We start from the raw sequence: 22,500 nt of genomic DNA, 5'->3' as shown, positions 1-22,500 counted from the left end.
AAGGACCTCTCTTTTGTCGTTCCTCTGGTCTGTCAGAAGGACGTCTAGGTTCTTTATCCTGTCGTTTTTTATCAGAGGGAGCACTGCGATCTCTGCCCTGCTCTTTTGGCCGGCTAGTTGGCGCTTTGGGAGCTCGTTTCTGTCGCCGTTCGGCCCCGTCATAAGCCCTTTCTTCCTGCCATGCTTCTGGCTCATCATCAGCACCTTCATCACCTTCCTCAGGTGCGTCGTAACTACCATCGTCACCTTCCCATGGTTCTGGCTCATCGTATGCTTCCTCGTCGCCCTCCCATGGTTCCTGCTCGTCGTGAGAACCCACGTCTTGCCAGTCCTCTCCTCTCTCCGTCGGTCTTAGAGAATGGTCCTCCGCCTTAACACCTCGGAGGTCTTTGGGTTTAGTGTGGCGTCTGTCTCTCGTTTCAGCGGATTCCATTGGCTTTCGCTTTTCTGCAGATTTAGCACTCTCCTGGGCGGCGTCTGGCGTCTGGCCGGTCTTTTGGGAAATTTTACGCTTCTCGGTAACCTGCGTCTGTTGCGAATATTTACTCTGAGAAACTAGGATTTATGGGGGAAAATGTGACATTATTTATGCAACATTTGTAATTAAGAAATATGCCAATACAACTGGAAGATTCGAGGGCAGGAACGCGTGCAGTTAGATTTGTTCTTCGAGATTATTTAAAATTTCCATGTCATTTTTTAGCTGGTATGTATATTTTATTTAGCGGAAGTGGTCGGGGTATCTCGGAAAGATATGAAATGAAAAATAGGAAATTCAAGAAAAAATATCTTTTTAATTAAAAAACGATGGAAATCAAAATGGTGCGTATTTACGGGAGTACGAAAAAAATGGTAAAAACAAAATAACAAATAAACTCTGCAAAATAAAAACATCGGAAAACGGAAATCAAATGAATAAAATGATTTTTTTTCGATGATAAATCCAAAACTCGAAAACTAAAACAAAATCGTTGAAAGAGGATAACATTTACAGTAACAAATTAAAAGAAAATAATAATCGTCGAGAGAGAATAACAGTCACAGTGATTTAAAACGTCGAGAAAATAAACAGTCACAGTGATTGACTGTTACCGTCGTGAGGAAATAACAGTCACAGTGATTTATAAAATCGTCGAGAGATAATAACAGTCACAGTGATTAAAAGATACCGTCGGAAGAAATAACAGTCACTGATTTAAATAAACCGTCGAGAGAAATAAATCACACTGATTTAAAGAACGTCGTGCGTAAATAACAGTCGGTGATCGAAAAGAAACATAGAATAAAGGACGGGAAGGAGGGAAGAAGGAGGGGCGAGGTATTAATCCGACCTTCTGAATTGCCTCCTCTTCATAAGACTCGAATTCCTCCTGCTGTTCGCGATGGCCTATCCCTTGAGTCTGGAGAAGTGATTTTGAGGCTTAAATATATCCCAGGTTAAGCCTATGGGATTATATGTATATATATATTTTATTTAACATATGTGGGTAATATACGTCATTTGGGGGGAAAGGAGTGCATAGATATAAACATTTCACCGAAGAAGCAGTGTACAGAATGGGCCAAATAAAGAGTAGACCGCAAGGAGAGAGGCAGACTGGGCTAAAAAAAACAGACTGCAGATACGTAAAAAAGAGAAGAAGAAGAAAAATGCAGTCTGGATGTCAGTGTTGTTCATATTATGGTGTTGAAAAGTGGTATAGAGAAGGAAAAAAATGTCGGATATAATATCGAGGTATATAGTTTGGGTTCAAGGAAAGGGGACGATGACGAAAGATAGGATAAGGTTGTATGCCAAAAAAATAAACATCTGTAACCTATAAAAACAAAAACAATGGGAGAAAAATATAGTTTGACTAATCTAGGATTCTTAGATATATATAGGCAATTTGGCAGTCTATGGTTTACGTCTTTATTTGACCTTTGTTGTTTATGAAAATACATACTATCTACCCGCTTCAGTATACTAACACATACACCCGCACATGCTTACACAGAAACGCGCACAGACTCGTACACATACACGCTGATAAAGAGACCGAAAATGATGCCTGATTCACTCTTTCTCTAGTTCTGCAACAAGAGAAAAAACTCCCACCTTCTCCCATATTGCCCAAAGAGAAAGGTGTGCAAGAGCATCATTTTAATCTCCCCTGAAGCGTAATTTTACCAGTTAGTCTATTCTAGTTGTAGAACCATTCAGAGAGAACCGCCGTGGCCTGTTCTTGAACCTCAGGGCAGAAGAACCGCACAGAGTCCAACACACAGGCACCGCGGTACTCCCGAAGGCCCCAGAACGACCGCAGAACCACACACACGGAGGAAGGAATCGCAATGCCTGATTGGCTCCCTCCGTTAGCCAATCAGCAAGCGCCACCTCTCCGGCGTGCGTGTGGGTGGGTGATCGAGTGTTGGCGTTAGAATGTGTGTTGATACCCACCCTCCTCCCTGTGTGTGATCTATACCTATCCCTAGTTACCGTGTACTTTGGTGTGGTGTCGCCTACCTTTTCCTCTGGCTCGTCGCTCTAAATGCGGGAGAGAGCGGTAGCAATATATTAGTGATGTAACATAGGGAGACACGTTCCCTATTTGTATTTCAGTTTATTATTGTGTTTTTTAAAAGACGAGGGAAATGTGTTTCTTTATATATAATGGGGTTATGTCTGGAAATATAAACAGTATGTGCGTGAGCGTTTAGGTTTTTTAAAACTTAGAAGGTAAAGGCTTTTTAGATGTTCTTTTCTACCTATATGAACTAAAGTCAACTTTAGTGAGAAAACTAAAGCCTTTTTATATCATGAAACTAAACCAAATCAATAACATAAGGATACTTTAGATGTCTGGAGTTTAACCGATGGACCATGTTATATTTTATCTTATATTTTGTGTTACATTAAACTACCAGCGTCATATTGAACACATGCAAAAGAAAAAAATTGTATTATTGTTTGAATTATTCAAAAATAAAAAGATAAACTGTTACATGTAAGTTGGGAAGCGTATCATGTTTCAGCGTACTAAACCACATTATATAAGTGCCTTAAAATAAACTATGTAAGTATAGCAAAACAAAAGACCATCGGCCTCTGAAATCTATTTTGTAAGACCGAATTCCGTTCTAAGATGAACGGGAATGCGATCATTAGTTTTCACAGCCGATAAGATGAATAAAACGGATGCGTTAATGGAACAAACCCAAATAAATAAATAAAAGTAGCTTTTGTGAGTGTCCATGTAAGTTGCTGGTCTTGTAAAGATAACGAGTGTTACAAAAGTGACCAAAGAAAAGAAAAGAAAAAAAAAGAAACTCAAAGAGTGCTGTGTTAGAGCAGGTTGTTCTCGACAGTGAGCGTAATGAACCTCGGGGCTGGACGGTCGCTCGAACAAACCCCTGAACTCCAAACAAAAAAAGAAAATGCTACGGAAAGTAACAAAAGAAAAGATGCAATGCGACAGAGGAGGAATCCAACAAGAATACCTCCTCGTGCTGAACCCTCTAGCCTGAGGATCACCACGTTAGTGTAAGTCAGCTGAGAAGACACGGATCCCGAAGACCGTTTCCTTTGCGCCGGAAAGACCTCTTGCCTCGGACTCCCTTCCTTCCTCCTGGTTAGCCAAGTGGACTTTCGCGCTTCCGGTCTCTCTCAAGGGATGGCAGGAGGGCCAATTTCGCTTCAAGGGACCGGGAGTCCGCTTTGGCCAAGTGGCGATCGTGCAAAGGAAGGTCGCGCGGGCGGTGCCTCTCGGTTGCAGCGTGAGGCAGTGTTAAGGTCGGATCATTGGATGACGTGACGCGTGTTTTCGTTGTTCGAGGTCTAAGTGAAGCAAAAGTGACGTGAAAGACGTGAAAGTGACGTGAAGGAGCAAGATTTTTGTTCTCGTCTGTACATCGCGTGTTGTGAAAGAGATGCTCCGGATTACTGGTAATTATTTTGAGAGCGTAAAACTGGTCTTGTAGAATTAAAATGTTCTGGGCCGGTTTGATCGTATGGACGGACGTGTCTTGATATATATATATATATTTGGATTTTGGCTGTCAATTTCAATGGTATTTAGGTTGTTTTATAAATTGGTTTATTTAGAATATCTGAATATTGTCTAGTTTGGCATTTGGTAGTTTATTTATGGTCGAGTTTTTGTCAAGTTTTAGGTGGATTTATATTTGCAATTTATCTTTCATTGTTTTATGAACATTTCATAAATGCAATCATGTTTCTGTTAAGACCATGTTAGGTTAAACAGGATTTAATGATTTCTTTGTAGTTGACACACTTAGCTGTAACATATTTAACAGAAGATAATTTGGCTGTCAATTTTAGCAAGAGTTTTATTGCGAAAACTGATCAGCCAGTTCGGTAATTACGCGCCGAAAACACTCATGCCACATCTTCGTTTTAACCCTTTCAACGTCTTTGGAAACGTAATACGAGGAAGAAGATAAAAAACGACGAGTAACACGTAGACGAAACAGCCGCTTCACAATCGTTATGAAGAAAAATCGCTTTTTATCTAGTACCGTTTTGCGTAAAAGCCGTTGACGAATTCCTAAAAGCTGCGGTTCGAATTTCGTTTTCTTTTTGTTTTTATTTGTACCTACGAACAGGTCTCGTCATCCACAGACAAGGACGTTAATACCAGATCCTCCTGAGACCTCGTGTTAGTGTGTTTCTGGTCTCGTCGGAAACACAGAGACATCGCGAGCGGGAGGGGGCGTTTTCGTCGCGCCCTTCACGGAGACAACACAAAGGGATCGACATTGATGATAACCTCTCAGATTCTTTAGTGAAAATGAGATTTATCAATTATCATAATGTTTGTTTTAACGATTAGGCTGCGCGTTATTCCTTGCGTGGAAAGTTGGGCCCTTGTTTTTTTGTTTTTTTTTAGTAGTCTGTCACCTGAGTGTCTGATGCTGTGGTTTCAGATATCCATTTCACCATGAGAATAGATTCTGATATTCCAGTCAGACATATACTGCAGTGAATGACAACAATTTTGCAAAATAGGGAGAAATGCAATAAGCTCGAATCATATCAAAAGGCAATCTTAATGGATGAACTGCCAGTGTGTCTGCATGATTCGCCCCGTGACAAAGTGGCAGTCAGCGTTCCTCAAGCGACCTGAACCCCCCAACAGGAGCACACAAGGGCCTCAACCCACCCGCCCATGGAAAGCGTGCGTGTGTGAGTATGAGGGACCAACAAGGCCATGTCAGTGCTGGTGACAAACCTGCGCCGTCTCTTTGGGGGCTTTGGGTTCGTCCTTGATGGTCTGCTCGACTTTGCGCTCTACCTTTTTCAGCTCTACTTTCTCAGATTCTTCTACGACAGCTTGCTTTTTAGGCTCTACTTTTTTTAGTTGAACTTTCTCAGCGTCTTCTACGGCAGCTTGCTTTTTAGGCTCAATCTTTTTTAGTTGGATCTTCTGCGCCTCGTCTACAGCTTCTTGTTTAGTACGCTCAACCTTTTTTAGTTGCACCCTCTGGCCTTCCTCTACAGCTACTTCTTGCTTAGCGCCCACTTTTTTCAGCTGGATTCGCTGAGCTTCCTCTATGCCTTCTTGTTTAGTATGCTCAACCTTTCTTAGCTGCACCCTCTGAGCTTCATCTACGCTCATCTCTTCCTTAGCGCTAACTTTCCTAAGCTGCACCCTCTGGCCTTCCTCTACAGTCATCTCTTCCTTAGCGCTGACTTTCCTAAGCTGAATCCTCTGCGCTTCCTCTACACCCTCTTGCTTAAAATGCTCAACCTTTTTTAGTTGCACTCTCTGAGCTTCATCTACAGCCATTTCTTGTTTAGCGCCTACTTTCCTGAGTTCCACTTTCTGAGCTTCTCCAACAGACAACTCCTCTCTGGCTCCTACTTTCTTAAGCTGAATTTTCTGGGCTTCTCCCATGGAAACCTCCTGCTTAGATTCAACTTTCCTGAGTTGTACTGTCTGAGCTTCTCCGGAAGTGAACTCCTGTTTAGCCTCTACTTTCTTCAGTTGCACTCCAAAAGCAGCTTCCTCTACAGCAGCCTCGTGTTGTTTAACAGCTACTTTTTTTAGTTGCATTTGCTGAGCTTCCCCAAAAGCAAATTCTTGTTTAGTCTCTACTGTTCTAAGCTCTACCTGTTGAGATTCCAGTTTAACTTCTTGTTTTTTAAGTTCAACTTTTTTGAGTTCAACTTGTTTAGCTTCTTCTTTAACCTCCTGCTTTTTAACTTCTACCTTTTTCAGCTGCGGCATTTTAAACTCCTCTGCTTCCTCTTTCTTAATCTCCTTCTTTTTAACAACCTTCTTTTTAGCCTCGGTCTCCTGAACCATCGTTTCTTCTGCAACCTGGGCGGCCTCCTTTGCGGTAGGAGGAACGTAAGATGGTGAGCCACGTGTACTTCGCAAAAACCAACACAACATGACCCGCCCGCAGAAGCACCTCCTGATGTGACGTCACGCCCGCAGGCAATGGCGTAGAGTCAGACCAGAAATCAGCTTCTGCGAGCGGGGGCGTTTTAGACTCCACAGAGCGGACGGAAGAAGAAACGGACGCAAACAATTTAGCAAGAAGCAGCATGCACAACGAACGCAAAACGAAATACATTTAGACATTTAAAACGAAATACATTTAGACATTTAAAAGGACATACATTTAGACATTTAAAAGGACATACATTTAGACATTTAAAACGAAATACATTTAGACATTTATAACATAAACATATTTATAATTTGGTGTCAAACATATACACATATTTTAGAAAGAGACATTTGGTATTATCCTTGTATGTTTAAAATGTAAATATTTGGAAATATTTGGATGTTTTACTAATATTTATAAAAAATACAAAATGCAAATGTAGTTTGGTGTAAATCTATATATTTCTTGTAATATGATAATTGAATGTTGCATGAAAATTGTACTGTACTCAACTGAAGACTATAGCACATAATAAGATGACAAGAACATAGATAAAATCAATTAAAAATGACTAAATCTACGGTAAATAGCATAAAAGACGCTTGACAGACAGTGCAATGAGTAACAAGTACCTGTTGCTCCATCTTTTCCTGCCTCACCTCTTCCTTCTGTGGGATAAGAAAGATGCACGGGAAGGTGTTAGAATCTCCTACCTCAAACCCGTTTCAGAAAAAGCGAAATACAACTACAGACTTTGCAAGATAAAGAAGTTAGTACACGTTTGTCTACTGGAGAGAAGTGCTATGATATACCAACTCCTACAGAGAGCCAAATCTACAATAATAATGAGAAAATAATAGAATGAAGCGTATTTCATTATATAGCAATTACCTGCAAGGGAAAGGCATCATTTAGTGTCATTTAGAAATTTGTGGGTGTAATTCGGGAGTGTTCAGTGTTCGTTTAAAAGTCGCCAAAAGGGCAACCTCACTACCGGGCTATTTAAATGTCGTCTTTTTAAAATGCTGGATCGCTTTATCCTTCGGAGGTTTAAAATTTTCTTCTTATTTGTTAGACGGCGAGATCTTCGAATGCAGAAACCAAGGAGAGCTGCGACGCCCCGTGCTGGCGCCGGGACACACGTCGGACGCAGGGGGTCGCCTCGCCGCAGGGGAAGGGGCGCTCCACTGAGGCGGGTGGCACTGCATGGGCGTCTTTTGTGAGGGATCTGAGCTTACTACTCCCCGAAAGAGGTGGGTGTGTTGAAAAAAGGGTGGGGTGGGGGTGGAGGGAGTTGGGGGGGTTGTAAATGAAGAGCTTGTAGAGAGAGAGAGAAAGAGAGAGAGAGAGAGAGAGAGAGAGAGAGAGAGAGAGAGAGAGAGAGAGAGAGAGAGAGAGAGAGAGAGAGAGAGAGAGAGAGAGAGAGAGAGATAAAGATAAAGAACAAGAGAGAGAGAAAGAGAGAATAAGTAAAAAGAAAGATATGGAGGGGGACGGGGGAGGGAATATTTTCAGTAACTGAAAACAAAACAAATCATATCTCAGTGGAGGTGCACTCGGTCCCCTGGGCGAGGCGGACCGCCATCTAGGTACCGTATTGCCTACCGGAGCTTCGTCTTCTTCGTCAACTGTCCCTCCAAAGAGCTCATACAGGTATCGTTCCATGGGCGTCATATCCTCGAGATCCGCCTTGGATTTCGTTCCCTTTTTCGGCTCTTCCTTGGGAGGAGGCGGCGAAGGAGGGCTCGACTCCGCGTCCTCGTCGGTTTCCTTGATGACGGAGGTGAGCACTTCGTGTTTGCCCAGCGGCCGCGGCGGGGACTTGATCTTCTCCTTCGGTTTAATGGTCAGCGCCGCGTCTTCCTCACTTACCTCGGGTTCTTTCTTCTTGGGAGTCGTCACGGTCGCGTCCCCCTCGACGGAGGATTTCTTTTTCTCGGGTTCTTGTTGGGCAGTGAACGCGGCGCTCGGTTCCTCGGGCTCGTCCTCAGGCTCGAACGAGCGTCTGTCGAAGGACTTTTTGCGGGGTTCTCGTGGGGTGCTCTCGAAGGTCTTTTCCTTCTTCTTCTGCCCCATGAACTGCGACAGAAGGCTGGCCATGAGGTCCTCGGCTTCGGACTCCGACTCCGATTCTGTCTCGGGGACGTAGATGGGCGGCGGCGTGGGCAGCTTTTTGAGCAGCGGCTTGGGAGGAATGTCGTCCTCGTCGTCGAACTTTTCGTTCCAGTAATCATCCACTTTCCTGAACTCTTCCTTCTTCGGGTTCTTGGCGGGGCTCTCGACCTCGGTCTTCTGGACGGTTTCCTCTTCCGTTTTTATCTTCTTTGATTTAGGCTCTTCCTTCTTTTCCTCTACGACCGTCTTTTCCACTTTCTCCTCGACTTTGGAAGTCTTTTTCTTCTCTGGCGGGTTCTTAGATTCCGTTTTCTCTTCCACCTTTTCCTCAACCTTTGAGGTTTTCTTCTTGGCCTCTTCTGCCTTCTTGTGGGGATTCCCCTTCTCCTCGACGACCTCTTCCACCTTTTCCTCAACCTTTGAGGTTTTCTTTTTGGTTGGTTCCTCTTTCTTTTTGGGTCCTTCCGTCTTCTCTTCGACGGTCTCTACTATTTCCTCCTCCATTCTGATCTTTGAGTCTTTTTTCGGCTTGTCCTTTTCTTTCTTTTCCTCTATCGTCTCTACGATCTCCTCCTCCATCCTAATCTTCGAGTCCTTCTTCTTTGGCTCCTCTTTCTTTTCCTGTTTTACCTCCTTTTTCTTTTCCTCCTTCACCTCCTCCTTTTTCTTTTCTGGTTCTTTTGCCTTTTCTGGCTTCTGAACTACCTCTTCCTCTGACTCGGAGATCAAAGTCTCAGATTCAGAGATTTCCTCTTGAATCTCTTCCTCTGTCTCCTCGTCTTCGTCTACGCGCTAAAGGGAAAGGGGAAAACGCATATGAAACACTAAAACACAGGAACACCCAAAGGAAAGAGAGAAGAGGAAGAAGGGAAGAAAAGGGGATGGATAGAAACGTAAAGAACGGCCGGATTGGTATCTTAACTTAGCATGCCGGATATGAATTCCTCCTCACACATTCCGGTCGTTGGGTGGGAAGTACCCGGGCGCTCCAGAAGGGACCGAACGCAAGGGCTCGGGTCCCTCTGAAGGCCAGCCACACGCCAACGACGGTGTGTATCTCCATTGAGTGTGTGAGAATTATCGGCAAAGGTGCAAGACACGAGAACGTGACCACAGCATTAACACGTGGCACGGGTGATCACAACTGGGAATCGTAAGAGGAGAGAGGAAAAAAGGAAGAACATGCAGAACAGAGAAAGGAAAACACTAAGAAAACACAACCGCCGTCAGACAGTATTTGACGTGACGGCTCATGACAGGAAAGTGACAGGCCTATTGCAAGAAATCACGTGGTTCTATGACAAGTAAAAACATTCATGTGTGCATGACTCGTAAAACATCAAGTTTTGTAAAGGGGAACACGAAGTAAACAGAATCTATCATATTCAGAGGCTATGATGTAAGTTACCGGGTGTTGTGACAGGGAATAGTAACAAAACATTACCAGTACGGGACTATTCCGGGCTCTTACCTGGAAAAGAGAGAAAACGTGGAAGCATTAGTATTTGATCTTGGTTTTGTATGAAATTATTTTCAATGTAAACACAAAAATAAACTCCCACTCTTATTTGCACTGCCATTCGCACGCACACTTGTACACTGATATGAAATATACATACGACATTCAGAATAATAAAATGCATATAAATTCTCGATAAGTACTATACTATAATTTTCTGGAATAATGCTGTTAGTGTTAGGCCGTGAGTAAGGAGTAGGATACACATATATATATATAGAATAGCGTGAAGTGTTTGTGTAAGTGGAAAATGTTGAGCTCTGCGTCGCGAACTTGTTACAGAGAGAAGATAAATAGTAAATAATCATAGTAGGAGGAAAGACAGATCAACGAAGTGGTTTCGCGGCGATTTGGTTAGCTTCCTTTTGCTTCCTGTTATGCGGAGAAAGAAAACGGAAAACGGCGTGGAAAAAAATGACGAACGCCTCCTGGTGCGGACGCCGACGACATGAAATAAAAATGATAAAAAGAGCTTTCCTCAGAAGACTCTCGAGAAGAGGCAAACACACGAAGGCAGAGACAGCGAGTAATGCACGGTCAAACGAAGCCTGAGAAGCGTTAATGTCGCTCTTATTTTTTGTTTGTTTCCTTCCGGTTATGCTATCCACCTTCTTCTGCGTCTTGAGCGTCCTCTTGACCTTCCGCGGCGCCTCCGGCTCCTCTCCCTCGGTCATCGTGTCGTCCTCCACCGTGCTGTCGCCGGCCGGCCTCGTCTCCTTCCTGGCGGCGACCTTCTTGGTGATCTTCTTGCGCCGGACCTCCTCGCCCTCGCTCTCCGTCAGCTCCGACTCGCTCTTGGGCGCCGGGGCCTTGCGGCGCGGGCGGGCGGGCTCCTTCTCGGAGGGCGCCTCGCTCTCGCTCGCGTCCGACGGCTTGGCCTCCTCCTTGGCCCGCTTGGCCGCCGGCTTGGCCTCCTCCTTCTTCTTCTCCTCGGGTTTCTTCGGCTCCTCCTTCTTCTTCTCCTCTACCTTCTTTTTCTCCTCTTCCTTCTTCTTCTCCTCTACCTTCTTTTTCTCCTCTTCCTTCTTCTCTTCAACTTTCTTCTTTTCCTCTTCTTTCTTCTTCTCTTCCTACTTTCTTCTTTTCCTCTTCTTTTTTCTTCTCTTCTACTTTCTTCTTTTCCTCTACCTTCTTTTTCTCTTCCTCTTTCTTCTTCTCTTCTACTTTCTTTTTCTCTTCCTCTTTCTTCTTCTCTTCTACCTTCTTTTTCTCCTCTTCCTTCTTCTTTTTCTCCTCTTCCTTCTTCTTTTCCTCCTTCTTTTTCTCCTCCTCTTTCTTCTTCTCCTCTTCCTTCTTCTTGGGTTTCTTTTTCTTCTCTTCTTCCTCGGTAACCTCCTCTTCCATCGTCACGTCAGTCTCTTCAATAATCTCCTCCTCTTCCTCTTCCGGCTCCTTATATATTTCTTCCTCTTCTTTCACATCATCTTCCATCACAACAGTATCATCGCTTTCCACTTCCTCTTCTTCCTCTTCCTCCTCCTCGGAAGATTCCTGTACGTATAGGTCGTCAAGTGACAAAAGAGCGGAGATGCGCATTGTGCTGTGGTTTTGTTTTATCTGCTGAGCGCTTTGTGGGTTGGAGACTGTTGAACAGTTTGTGGGGTTGGGACTGTTGAACAGTTTGTGGGGTTGGGACTGTTGAACAGTTTGTGGGGTTGGGACTGTTGAACAGTTTGTGGGGTTGGGACTGTTGAACAGTTTGTGGGGTTGGGACTGTTGAACAGTTTGTGGGGTTGGGACTGTTGAACAGTTTGTGGGGTTGGGACTGTTGAATATTTTGTGGGGTTGGGACTGTTGAACAATTTATGGGGTAAGAGATTACTGAACAATTTGTGGGGGTAGAGAATACAACACGATATGTGGGATGGAATCCGACGAACAATTTGTGGGGTTGGAACTGTTTTACAACTTTTTGGGTTGGGACTGTTTAACAATTAGGGGGGTGAGGGCCATGGCATGGGAACTGTTGAACAATTTGTGGGGTTGGAACCGTTAAACTATCTGTGGGGCTGGAACTGGAACATTTTGTGAGGTTGGATCTGTCTGGGGAGAGTATTTGGTATCCTAATGGTCGAGGGAACTGCAAGCACATCAACTGTTTTGTTGTACTCTAAAGGTTCATTTTAGATCTAAGGGTTCAAGCTTACTCCTACAATGGCTATGTTCTTCTGAGTTCGGTGAACATGTAAAACATCCGAAGGAACAACTAGAAAATAATTACGAGAGGATGCTTAAATCTTCACCGACGTCTCACTGTGAACTTGACTACTGGTATCTGAACATGCTCTTGCTCTATTATTATCTATCATTCCTTAATAACGTTTACACCATCACGTGTAATAATCTACCCTTTCTGGGGGCTGTGTCGGACTACCATAGCAAAGCAGGAAAGAACCTATCATAAAATAGTACTTCCTCGCCCAACTACTAAAAGAGGTAACACTATTTACATGTACTAACGGCCCTTACAACCGCTAAATAAGGGATGGGCCAGAGACTAGTTTGGGGGTGGTGGTGGTGGTAGGGAGGGAGGGGGTACCACTTCCTTATATTTACAGGGGAGTAAAAGATGTCGATGGATTGTCTTACCTTCTCTTCCTTCTTCTCTTTCTTCTGCAGAATCGGTGCGAATAAAAGAAAAAAAGGAACAGATTATTTGTGTGTACTTACAGTCTCCCGCAGTCTCTATACAAGAGAAGTTTAAAGTGTCTAAGAAATTAATAAATATGCGTTAGCTATAATAAAAGAAAAAAGTATTCATCACAATTTAACGATTTACTTTTACTTATAAGAGGGAAAGCTACTTTTACTTATAAGAGGGAAAGCTTCCACCTAAAAACATATATATCTCAGTATCCCTTATCATCTTCAACCTACAGTATATAACCGTGCGCAAGACTGACCTCCTCCAGCATGCTCTCGATGAGCTCGACGGTCTGGGAAGTGGTCTCGCCCTTCTCGTTCTTGGCCACGAGCTTGTACATGCCGCAGTCCGATCTTTCTGCCTTCAGCATCTCCATCTGGACAACGTACTTGCCCTCACCCTCCTGCAGCAGGTGAAAAAGTAATTTTAGTAAGCATAAAAAAAAGGATTATGCTAAAACACATCGTAGGACATGGTATCCTAACACCAGACTGTGTTACAATTTCTCGTTTTATATATCGTAACTGTTCTCTCCGCCTTGTAGAACTCACCTCGAGGATGTTGACGCAGTGGCGAGTGTCCAACCTGACCTTGGTGGCGTCCTTGAACCAGTTGCAGGCAGGTTTGGAGGTGGACATGACAACGCACTCCATCACGACCTTCCTGTTGAACACCGACACGATCTTGGGGGGTTTCTTGATCGTGGGAGCGACTGTGCAGGTGAAAGAAATAGATACATTAGTCTCAGACAAGTGAGAGCATAATAGACCTTTATATAAGCAGCACAGAAAAAATACACATCCAAAGGATATTTTAGGTCCCTTTATTTATTTCTTTATACGTAAATTTTCCACCAACAGTACTACGAGTAATACTACCTTCGATATTGAGGTTCAGGTTGGCATTAAGCTCTCCAAATTCGTTCTTAATGTTGCACTTGTAAACGCCACCGTCAGTCGGCTGTGGCTTCTGCAAGAGAAAGGGGTTGGATGAGCCTCTGAACTGAACCCGAGTTTGAGAACCCAGCATCTACACTTGCCAAGGAGCCTTTAGACGGCGACCCTTATAGACACAAGGCCCAAGCTCGGGGTTCTGCACGTTCACCGAGTGGCACAGGTCCTATGACTCCTGATGGAGTCTTCAAGGACGTCTTAGACTAAGGGCGGGGGATGGCCGGAAGAAGGTTTCCGGGAGTTGGTGTAAAGTAGTTTCATTCCTAAGTGGGAGAACCATTAAATGTATTGCCTTAAGGAGAAACTTTAGAATTACAAATTGCTGATAGAATGTCTTTTTGTTTGATAATATACAACATTACAATTGATTACAAAATTAATTGTATCATTAATGTGGGTTAGATAAATATAAGTCTATGTTACAAATATTAAGACAGATTGCTCTATGTAATATTGTTTTTACAGCTAATGTAAACCAGTTCTTTCAGTGTTTAGTTAGCTAATACTAAGGTAGGTTTTTGGGTGAAGGTGTTGTAGGTGTTATTATGGGGAAACTGTCGCTGAAATAAAGAGAATCATAAATAAATCTGTTAGATTTAATAAAGCACTTTAAAACAAGCAGGGGCAAGGGAGGTCACCCGTAGCCTCGCACAGAGCTGCGGTAAGGTATAGGTATTAATAGCATTGGTGGCAGCAGCTGTATTGTAATGGTAGTAATAGAGGCAGCAGGAGACTGTGGGCTGGGTTACCCTCAGCTCCAGCCGGATGCGGTAGAGGTCGTCCTTCTCCCTGGTGACAGTGGCAGTCACTTTGGAGCTGTCCAGCTCCTTGCCGTCCTTCGTCCAGCGGGACGTCGGCTGAGGGTCGGCTCGCACCAGGGCCTCCATCAGCACGCGCCCGGCCTTCTCCTCGAACTTGATGCTCGGCTTTTCGATAAACACTGGCGCTTGACCCGAAGGCTCTTGGTCAGCCTCGATGTTGAGGTTGACGTTGGCGGTGGCCTCGCCGAACTGGTTCATGGCCACGCATTTGTACTTGCCGGCGTCAGCACCACACGGATCCTGAGTCAGCAAGACCGTCAGCCCAAGGGTTCATTGTTGACCAGGGGAACCAGACACACACATTGGGACACTTACAGGTACGCTAATTACAGTAAGGGCAAAATTCGCTTCAAAATGCATAGACTAGCAACACGCAGGGAATGGGTGTTGGGGAGAAGTGTTGACAAAAGTGAAAACAAAATTGCAATGGAAAGATAGATATCTGTGCTCGTTGGAGAATCATGACACAAATACATGATACACATAGAGGAGCCAGACTGGGGACGAGAGAAGAAGGGAAGAGAAGAAAAGGGAAGGAAAAGGAACGAGGAGATTGAAACGGAGGTCGTTGGGGGTAAGAGAGGTATCGGGGATCAAGACATCACAGAGGTGCATACAACTGGAAATAATATCTCACATATTTATTGTTTCACTAAGACTTGTGTTGTGGACAAAATATTTCATCATGTATGTAATAATGCAATTTATAACAACTTGTAACAGTGCTGTTGCTGAATGTTGTCATAACCACAGAAAGCCCTATGTCTGTATGTCAAGCATGCAACCATGCCAAGCTGAGTCAACAGGCATTTCCATTCCCAGGATCTCGTCTCACGTGCAACAGCAGATAGTCAGGTCAAAGCCAACCCTGTGAGTCATTCCAAACACATCAAGACCTTATGAAGGTCAGTCGTTCGAGGGTCCACAGAAACAGTTTATCCGAGTTGTCTTGGTCTTTCTGACTGTGTGGTCTTTGCACAACCTTAGTCATCCATCCATCACAACTCGGCGGCTGTCAAAAGTTTACGTCCGTCAAGAGGACTTCCCCGGAGCAACGCAGAGGAGGGCGGGTCCTTACCTTGACGATGCAAGAGTATTCGAACATCTCGGCTGTCACTTTGTGCTCCTTGATGACCAAGCGCTTGACAGCCTCCAGTTTCTTGCCGTCCTTGAACCACTCAACTGTAGGCTGGGGCTTGGCCTTGCAGCGAACCTGCGACGAGAGACAGAGAGCTCATTAGGGTATTTATCAATAGATTCTTAAGCGTTTATAATTGTCATTTAACGCATTCATTGTTGTATATTTATATATTAATTAGTGCGTTTCTGCGCATTTGTCGATAATCTTTTATGTTAACAAATCATACATTGCACTGCGACTGCATTGTTCATTGAGGAACAGTTTCTTACATCTGAAACTGTATTAATGAACTATACTCATTTTCTTTCTATTTTGTCGAGGCAAAAATGCACTCGTGAGGTCGATGATGGTGGTTAACTAATTTCAACATGAATAGCACTGCCATATTGCATTTAATGTTGAACACTGCTATCAACCTGTCACCAGCCATCATCAATCCGTCAAGAGCATCTTCGCCTCGAAAAGAAAGCTGCTGATGTTCTACTTGCAGCTGCTCTGCGATTGAGAACTCGTGAGAAGACGCCAGCGTGGCCTTACCTTCATGGTAATCATGGTGCCAGTTTCGTTGGGGATAATGGATGGTTTGTCGAGGAAAGTGGGTGCGAATCCCTCCGGGACTGCCTTGCCCTCTGCGGTCAAACGAAAGGTTAGTCATGCTTCTGTGCAATCACTCTAGATGCCATTGCAATATTTTTTACTCCTAACGAATGTTTATATGTATATATATATATATATATCACGCATAATGATGTATATCTTCTTTATACTCTGTAGGGTGAATATATATCAACGGCACTCACAAACTTGCTTTAGACAAACTGTATGCATGATAATAAATGATTTCCCAGAGCAGAAGATGCAACGGACAAGTTCCTTCGTGGAATTACTCATTCTCATGGCATCCCTACATTTGTCGCAAGGAATCAGGTCTACACTTACTTTCGAAATTAAGGGCAATGTTGGCGTTCGAGTCACCGAATGGGTTGAAGGCGTTGCACCTCCACTGGCCGCCATCTTCAACCACAGGACTCATGATGGTGACTGAGACAACGTACTGGTCTTTCCCGCAGATCTTCTTATACATGGAAATGCGGCCTTGTTCCTGCACCATCTGGAGGGCGAAGAGAGTATAGTTACCTTGTATTCTTGTATCTATTGTGTGTAAGCAGGAAACACATTGACATAGGTGCATAAAAAAGAAAGTGCTCCATCAGATACAGATTTGGATTCAGATATGGGCGCGGGGGTGGACGAACTCACCTGGACGCCCTTGAACCAAGTGACCTCCGGCTCAGGGTTGGCTTCCAGGAGGCACTCCATGATCAGCTTGTCTCCCTCCTGACGGATCTCAGGCTTCTTAGGGAATCTGGGCGCCTTGCCGTCAGGGATCCTGGGAGAAGGAAGCGTTCGTATAAGCTAGATCCTTCGCCATACTCGTTATCATTTTATAAATTATATCAATAGCAAAATATCCACCTTATAAACATGGCTCTTGGTACCGCTTGCCAAACACTCACTTGGGCTTATCAGAGGCGGTTTTACCCTCGAAGTGTAGGTTGATGTTGGCCACGCCCTCCCCGAGCTTGTTGCTGGCGATGGCCCTGTATTCGCCCTCGTCCGAGGAAGAGACGCTTGCGATCTCGAGTGTGGCGATGAAGTAGATGTTGCCGTCGGCCTCGAGTTTCATCTTGTAGCGGCCTCCCTCTTTTATTTTCTTACCCTTAAATTCCCTGCGGGTTCAGAGTGAGGCGGGCGTGAGGTGGTCATAAGGAAACAACACGCGAGTCCAGATATCTCGGCAGCAGTTAAGAGAGGAACTCAATTGCACAAAAGACGCAGGTCAGAAGCAGAGGCACTTACCAGACGATGGTTGGTTTCGGGTTGCCAACGCAGCGGCACCTGAAGATGACACTTGAGCAGTCGTCGCTCTGCTTGATGCTGGGACGCTCAGTGAAGGTCGGGCGGACACCTTCGGCGGGAGGCAACGGGGCCTCGTCGCCTGCGAGCATCATAAAGGAACCTGACCATACGCGCGGGGGGGAAACTCCATTAGACGGACCACAGGGGGAAGGAGTGCGAAGCGAAATGAGAATGATGGCAGTGTGAATGCTGAGACGAAGGAGGAGGAGGAGGAGGAGGAGGAGGAGGAAGAGGAGGAGGAGGAGGAGGAAGAGGAGGAGGAGGAGGAGGAAGAGGAGGAGGAGGAGGAGGAGGAAGAGGAACAGAAAGAGGAAGTGGAGGAGGAAGAAGAAGAAAAAGAAGAAGAAGAAGAAGAAGAAGAAGGAGAAGAAGAAGAAGAAGAAGAAGAAAAAGAAGAAGAAGAAGAAGAAGAAGAAGAAGAAGAAGAAGAAGAAGAAGAAGAAGAAGAAGTAGTAGGAGGAGGAGAAGGAGGAGGAAGAGAAGACACACACACACACACACAAATATATATATATATATATATATATATATATATATATATACATATATATATATGTATATATATGCATGTATGTATGAATGAAGGCGGCGAGAAGGCCCAAGATCGAGAGACGAGCGAGAAGGAAGATGACGCAGAGACATGGAAGGACACGAAGAAGAGGAGGAAGGTCTCGGAAGGATGCGAATGAGGCACAGGATTTGCAGGATGGGTTTGGATGTTTGTGAAGATGTTAAGTAGAGAGTTTTGCAGATGTTATTGACAACATCGATGCGCAGATTGACCCATACGCGGTTAATTTAGTAAATACAACAAATAAATGATAACAAAAAAGGTTGTTACAAGGCACGTGATGTATTCTCAGTGCCGGATACGAGACAATGGAAATAAATATAACTGTGTATCACTTTGGTCAATATCTAAGAGGTAGATGACCATCTTAGACGGGGGATAGGGGGGAGGGGGGCGTGCGAGGACATCATCTTCCTTAAAAACGTCTTTGGGAAAACATCTAAGACATATTTTTACTTCACGATTAAGAAATACTACTTCACGACGGGTGGATAGAGGAGTGGGGTGGGGGTTGGGGGTGGGGGGCGCGTCCCAAAACACAGGGGACTTGAGAAATACATAAGGACTCGTGTACGTTATGTGGGTACAGGTGGGACTGGGATCTCGAAATACAGGGAAATACCAGAAAGAGACAATAATACTACAGTACGTTTTTGGGGGGTTTGTGTGTATGTATGATTTTTTTTCTCTTCAAAGATATTCATTTATCGGTAAATGCAAGGTTGTTGTGGGTGGAAAAGGGGTTGGTGGGTGATTTATGGGTGTTGTTTATATGTTATGTGAATGAATGAAAAATATATATCCATTCACAATATCTCAAATGATGTTTCATGTAAACATTATCTGTACTTCTCCTTAGAGATCAAAAAACTTTGATGTGATACGTGTTGGTGAACAGAAAAGAAAAGAAAAAAAAATCAAAGTGAACAAAAATAATAAAAAAAATAAAAGAATAGATTATAAACCAAAAAACCTGAAACCAAATCAAGAAGAGATAAGTCATAAATTTAATACATATTAAGAGCATGTAAGGCGTTGACACCAAGTCTGAGAGTCAGCATGTTGTCAGGAGTAAATGTCAGCTGTCAGTGTTAGTATGCTGAGGCTGCTGTTCGCGTGTTATCTCCGTGTTGTGCATCAGCATACTTTATGTCAGAGGATTAACATGATTAATTCTATTTTTTTTAGTATTTAAACAAGCATGATCATCTAAATCAAATGGGTTATTCAGTGGATTAATTAAACGGATTAAATTCCCAGTCTAATTTTCAGGTTATTAAAAGGTTGTCAGTCTTACGGTTTTGTTGATCAGCATCTTGCAGGCGTCTTAATGAGATCTTATGAGACACGAAGGGAGGAAGACAAAGGACTATCTCTATCCTCTCATACGACACAGTGATGGGCGGAGGGCGACTCCATGAGACATTCACAAACATTCTTTTTTTAAACATTTTTAACACAAAAATCTCCTCACTCACACACTAACATTTTTTTGAACATTTAAGACAAGGACAGGACGAGACCACAGAACACTGAACATAAAACTTAGGTGTTATAGATTAAACTTTAAGATTTCTTTAAGAGACTAGCTTACTAGATGTTAAGACTAAATTATGTCTGATAATGATCATTAGATTTAAAAGAGGCTTTTCTGTGACACATATTCTGAACAAGAGACTAAGATCAGTATCCTAAGCTAGAATTATAACTAAGAATATTTATTACACGAGAGAGCTATTGAAGAAATTGTAGCTAACTAATAATTTCGTATATTCTGAAACTAATACTAACACTGTGGAAAGAAATGCATTTTCTAATCATAGGAGTGAAAGATGAAACTTCTTTTAGAAATCAAGTGACAAAAAGAAACTTACTTCGTTCTAGTTTTTTTTTTATTATTTCGTTTCGTTACCGGGACCGTCTAAGATAATGATTATGAAATAACGTGTTTTCATATTGATATTTCTTACTCATATTTTCCGGTGTCTAAGCTGCTCAATCTTTGACTATTTCACCGTATCTTTGGTTGTTTAATTTATTCGTGTATGCATTTATTTAGAATATTCAAAATACAAAAAGGTATAAAAAGTTGAGGAAAAAAATAAAAACACGATGTCCACATCTCGAAAAGGCGGAGGGAAAAATATGGTTAGATCAGGGTCACGCAAGCAAGAAAATGCCCCGTTCTCAGCTTAGATAACTTTTAAAATAATGAATTAGAAATAAGTTAAAAGATGTTGAAAGAAAGGGGAATTAAAATAGTAAATAATAAGGTCTTTTTTCATTATGCATAAACCCCTGAGGCGTTTTGGGATGCGAGAGGGCGCGGGGTTATACCAGGCTTATTAGGCCGTCGGGTCCTTGTATTCAAAAGTCGTCTTTTGTGGGTTTTCCGTCCCATCGAAGTCAAAAAAATGTTTATCATTTTGTTCAGATAATCTCAGAGATGTAGACTTTGTCACGTGTTTCAAAATTTCTGTCACGTGCTGGTCAAAAAAAGAAGAAAAAAAAAAACTCGTGGGGTTATCTGTCTAAAAGTCCGATTTATTTTATTTATTTTTTCTGTGGTGAGAATTAGAATAATATTTTATGAAGTGGCAGCGTGATATTTAGTATATTCTGTTGTCCTTTTTCATCATTTTGTCATTTAGTCGAAACGTTGACATATAGAGTGCATTTCTAATGAGTCTATATAAAGTCCTGTAAAAAGGTAGATACGTCAGCAACTCCTAACCCTTAATAAAGACCAAAAAATCCCTAAAGGTCCAATCCTAAAAGCTCCTATCTCGTAAGTCAGGGAAATGCCACAGCAGCATTTCCCTCGAGAGTCCAGAGTGACACATGTCTCTCTTCCGAAGACGTTGTACTCACTGTCGAAGTTAAGGCTAATGGTGGCGTTACTCTCTCCGAGTTCGTTCTTGGCGGTGATCTTGTACTTGCCGGCGTCCTCTACGGTAACGTTGGTCAAGGCCAGCGTGATGAAGTAGTATTTTTGATCCTTCTCCATCGTCACCTGCGGATGATACTTGGCATTGGCACTGGCACTCTATGAATGACCCCATTCTGACCTCTTTTAGCCCCTTCCGCCCTCCCTCTTCCCCCCTCCTTCCCACTGCCGATAAGTCACGATTTCATGGTTGGTGAAGCGGATGTAAAGCTTATCATTGAATGCCTCATGACAGCCTGAGATCAGACGCGAGGACATGCCCCAACCCCCAGCCCTCTCCCGCTCGTCCTCAACAACCACCTGGCTATAACGTCACGTATCAACCCTGTTAGACGGATTTATGGGATCTGATCCTCCAACAACGTCTATAAACCACTAGAGATCTCCCAGGTCCTTATCATAGCCGTGTGTATAATGACAGCGCCTCATGATATGTAGGTATTCTGAGAGGACGACCCTGCCTGAACCGCCATGCCGTCAACCACGCATGGTATCCGGGTCATTTAGGGCACGGGCAAGCGAGGGGGAGGGGGGGGTTGAGGTCATGGCTAAGAAGTGAGGTCAAGGAATGTGTATCAAAGTCTTCCTCAAGATTAGCAATATTATGTAGTTATTTTTCCTTCCTCATGTATAAGATTTCAACTCCATTTAAGACTCCTTTTTGTGATCTTTATCATCACATCCTTTAATCGCAACATCTTCCTTTCCCTCTCTTATTCTTATCATGTTGGCCTACATTTCATCTCTAATATAAATCATATGTAAACGTATTTAACCATTAGGGAGAAGAGAAGGCAAAGAGGAAGAAGTGATAAATGCGATAAGAGGAAGAAGGGAAGGAGGAAGAGGCGTTCTGGGTAGTCTATAAATATACATATCTTTCATGGGTCATTGCCCAGTAACTATTTTTACAATGGCATCACTCAGGCTGCCTCCAGCGCCGCTTCTCTCTGCCAGGTTTCGCTGATAATTCTTTGTGGTTATTCTGAAATTAGTTTTCGATATCCTGCCATGGGGTTTTGGGACGTTTGTTTATTTTTCGAAAAGGATTTGTTATTGTCAGTTTGGGATACGTGACGAACATCTGCATTCTTTTTGTCTCTCTGTTCTCCATCCTTCTGGATTTCATCATATTTTCCTACCGCTATTTACCCTAATCCGTCATCCTCCCTCACTCACTACCTAGTTTTAGCACCGTCTCTATCCTTTCCTGACTCACTTAATCTTCCATTACCTTCATTTTCTTCTCTCCCTGAGTCACTTTACCTTTCCTTTCCCTCCTTTTCTACCCTCCCTGACCTACTTTCCCCTCCTTTTCTACCCTCCCTGACCTACATTACCCTCCTTTTCTACCCTCCCTGACCCTCTTTACCCTTCCTTAATCCCCCCTTCCTACCCTCCCTTCCCCTCTATTTCTACCCTCCCTGACCCACAGTCCCCGCCTTCCCTCCCCTCCCTCGCACCCCACCG

At 43.5% G+C, this 22,500-nt stretch overlaps 1 protein-coding gene across 1 annotated transcript in view; it reads right to left on the bottom strand.

Moving 5' to 3' along the window:
- Positions 1–22,500, bottom strand: part of bt (projectin protein bent) — a 149,103-nt gene that overhangs the window by 90,630 nt on the left and 35,973 nt on the right. The window contains 19 exon segments of the mRNA XM_070140161.1: positions 1,332–1,400; positions 2,507–2,527; positions 5,232–6,335; positions 7,032–7,067; positions 8,272–9,306; positions 10,642–11,104; positions 11,106–11,524; positions 12,623–12,646; positions 12,937–13,080; positions 13,229–13,389; positions 13,556–13,646; positions 14,380–14,691; positions 15,530–15,664; positions 16,130–16,221; positions 16,532–16,703; positions 16,853–16,982; positions 17,110–17,322; positions 17,453–17,612; positions 20,955–21,096. Of these exon segments, the coding sequence (XP_069996262.1) occupies positions 1,332–1,400; positions 2,507–2,527; positions 5,232–6,335; positions 7,032–7,067; positions 8,272–9,306; positions 10,642–11,104; positions 11,106–11,524; positions 12,623–12,646; positions 12,937–13,080; positions 13,229–13,389; positions 13,556–13,646; positions 14,380–14,691; positions 15,530–15,664; positions 16,130–16,221; positions 16,532–16,703; positions 16,853–16,982; positions 17,110–17,322; positions 17,453–17,612; positions 20,955–21,096 (4,923 nt within the window).

Source organism: Penaeus vannamei, chromosome 26, assembly GCF_042767895.1.
Source record: "Penaeus vannamei isolate JL-2024 chromosome 26, ASM4276789v1, whole genome shotgun sequence".
Taxonomy (NCBI): domain Eukaryota; kingdom Metazoa; phylum Arthropoda; class Malacostraca; order Decapoda; family Penaeidae; genus Penaeus; species Penaeus vannamei.
This window is presented reverse-complemented; position numbering and strand designations above follow the sequence as displayed.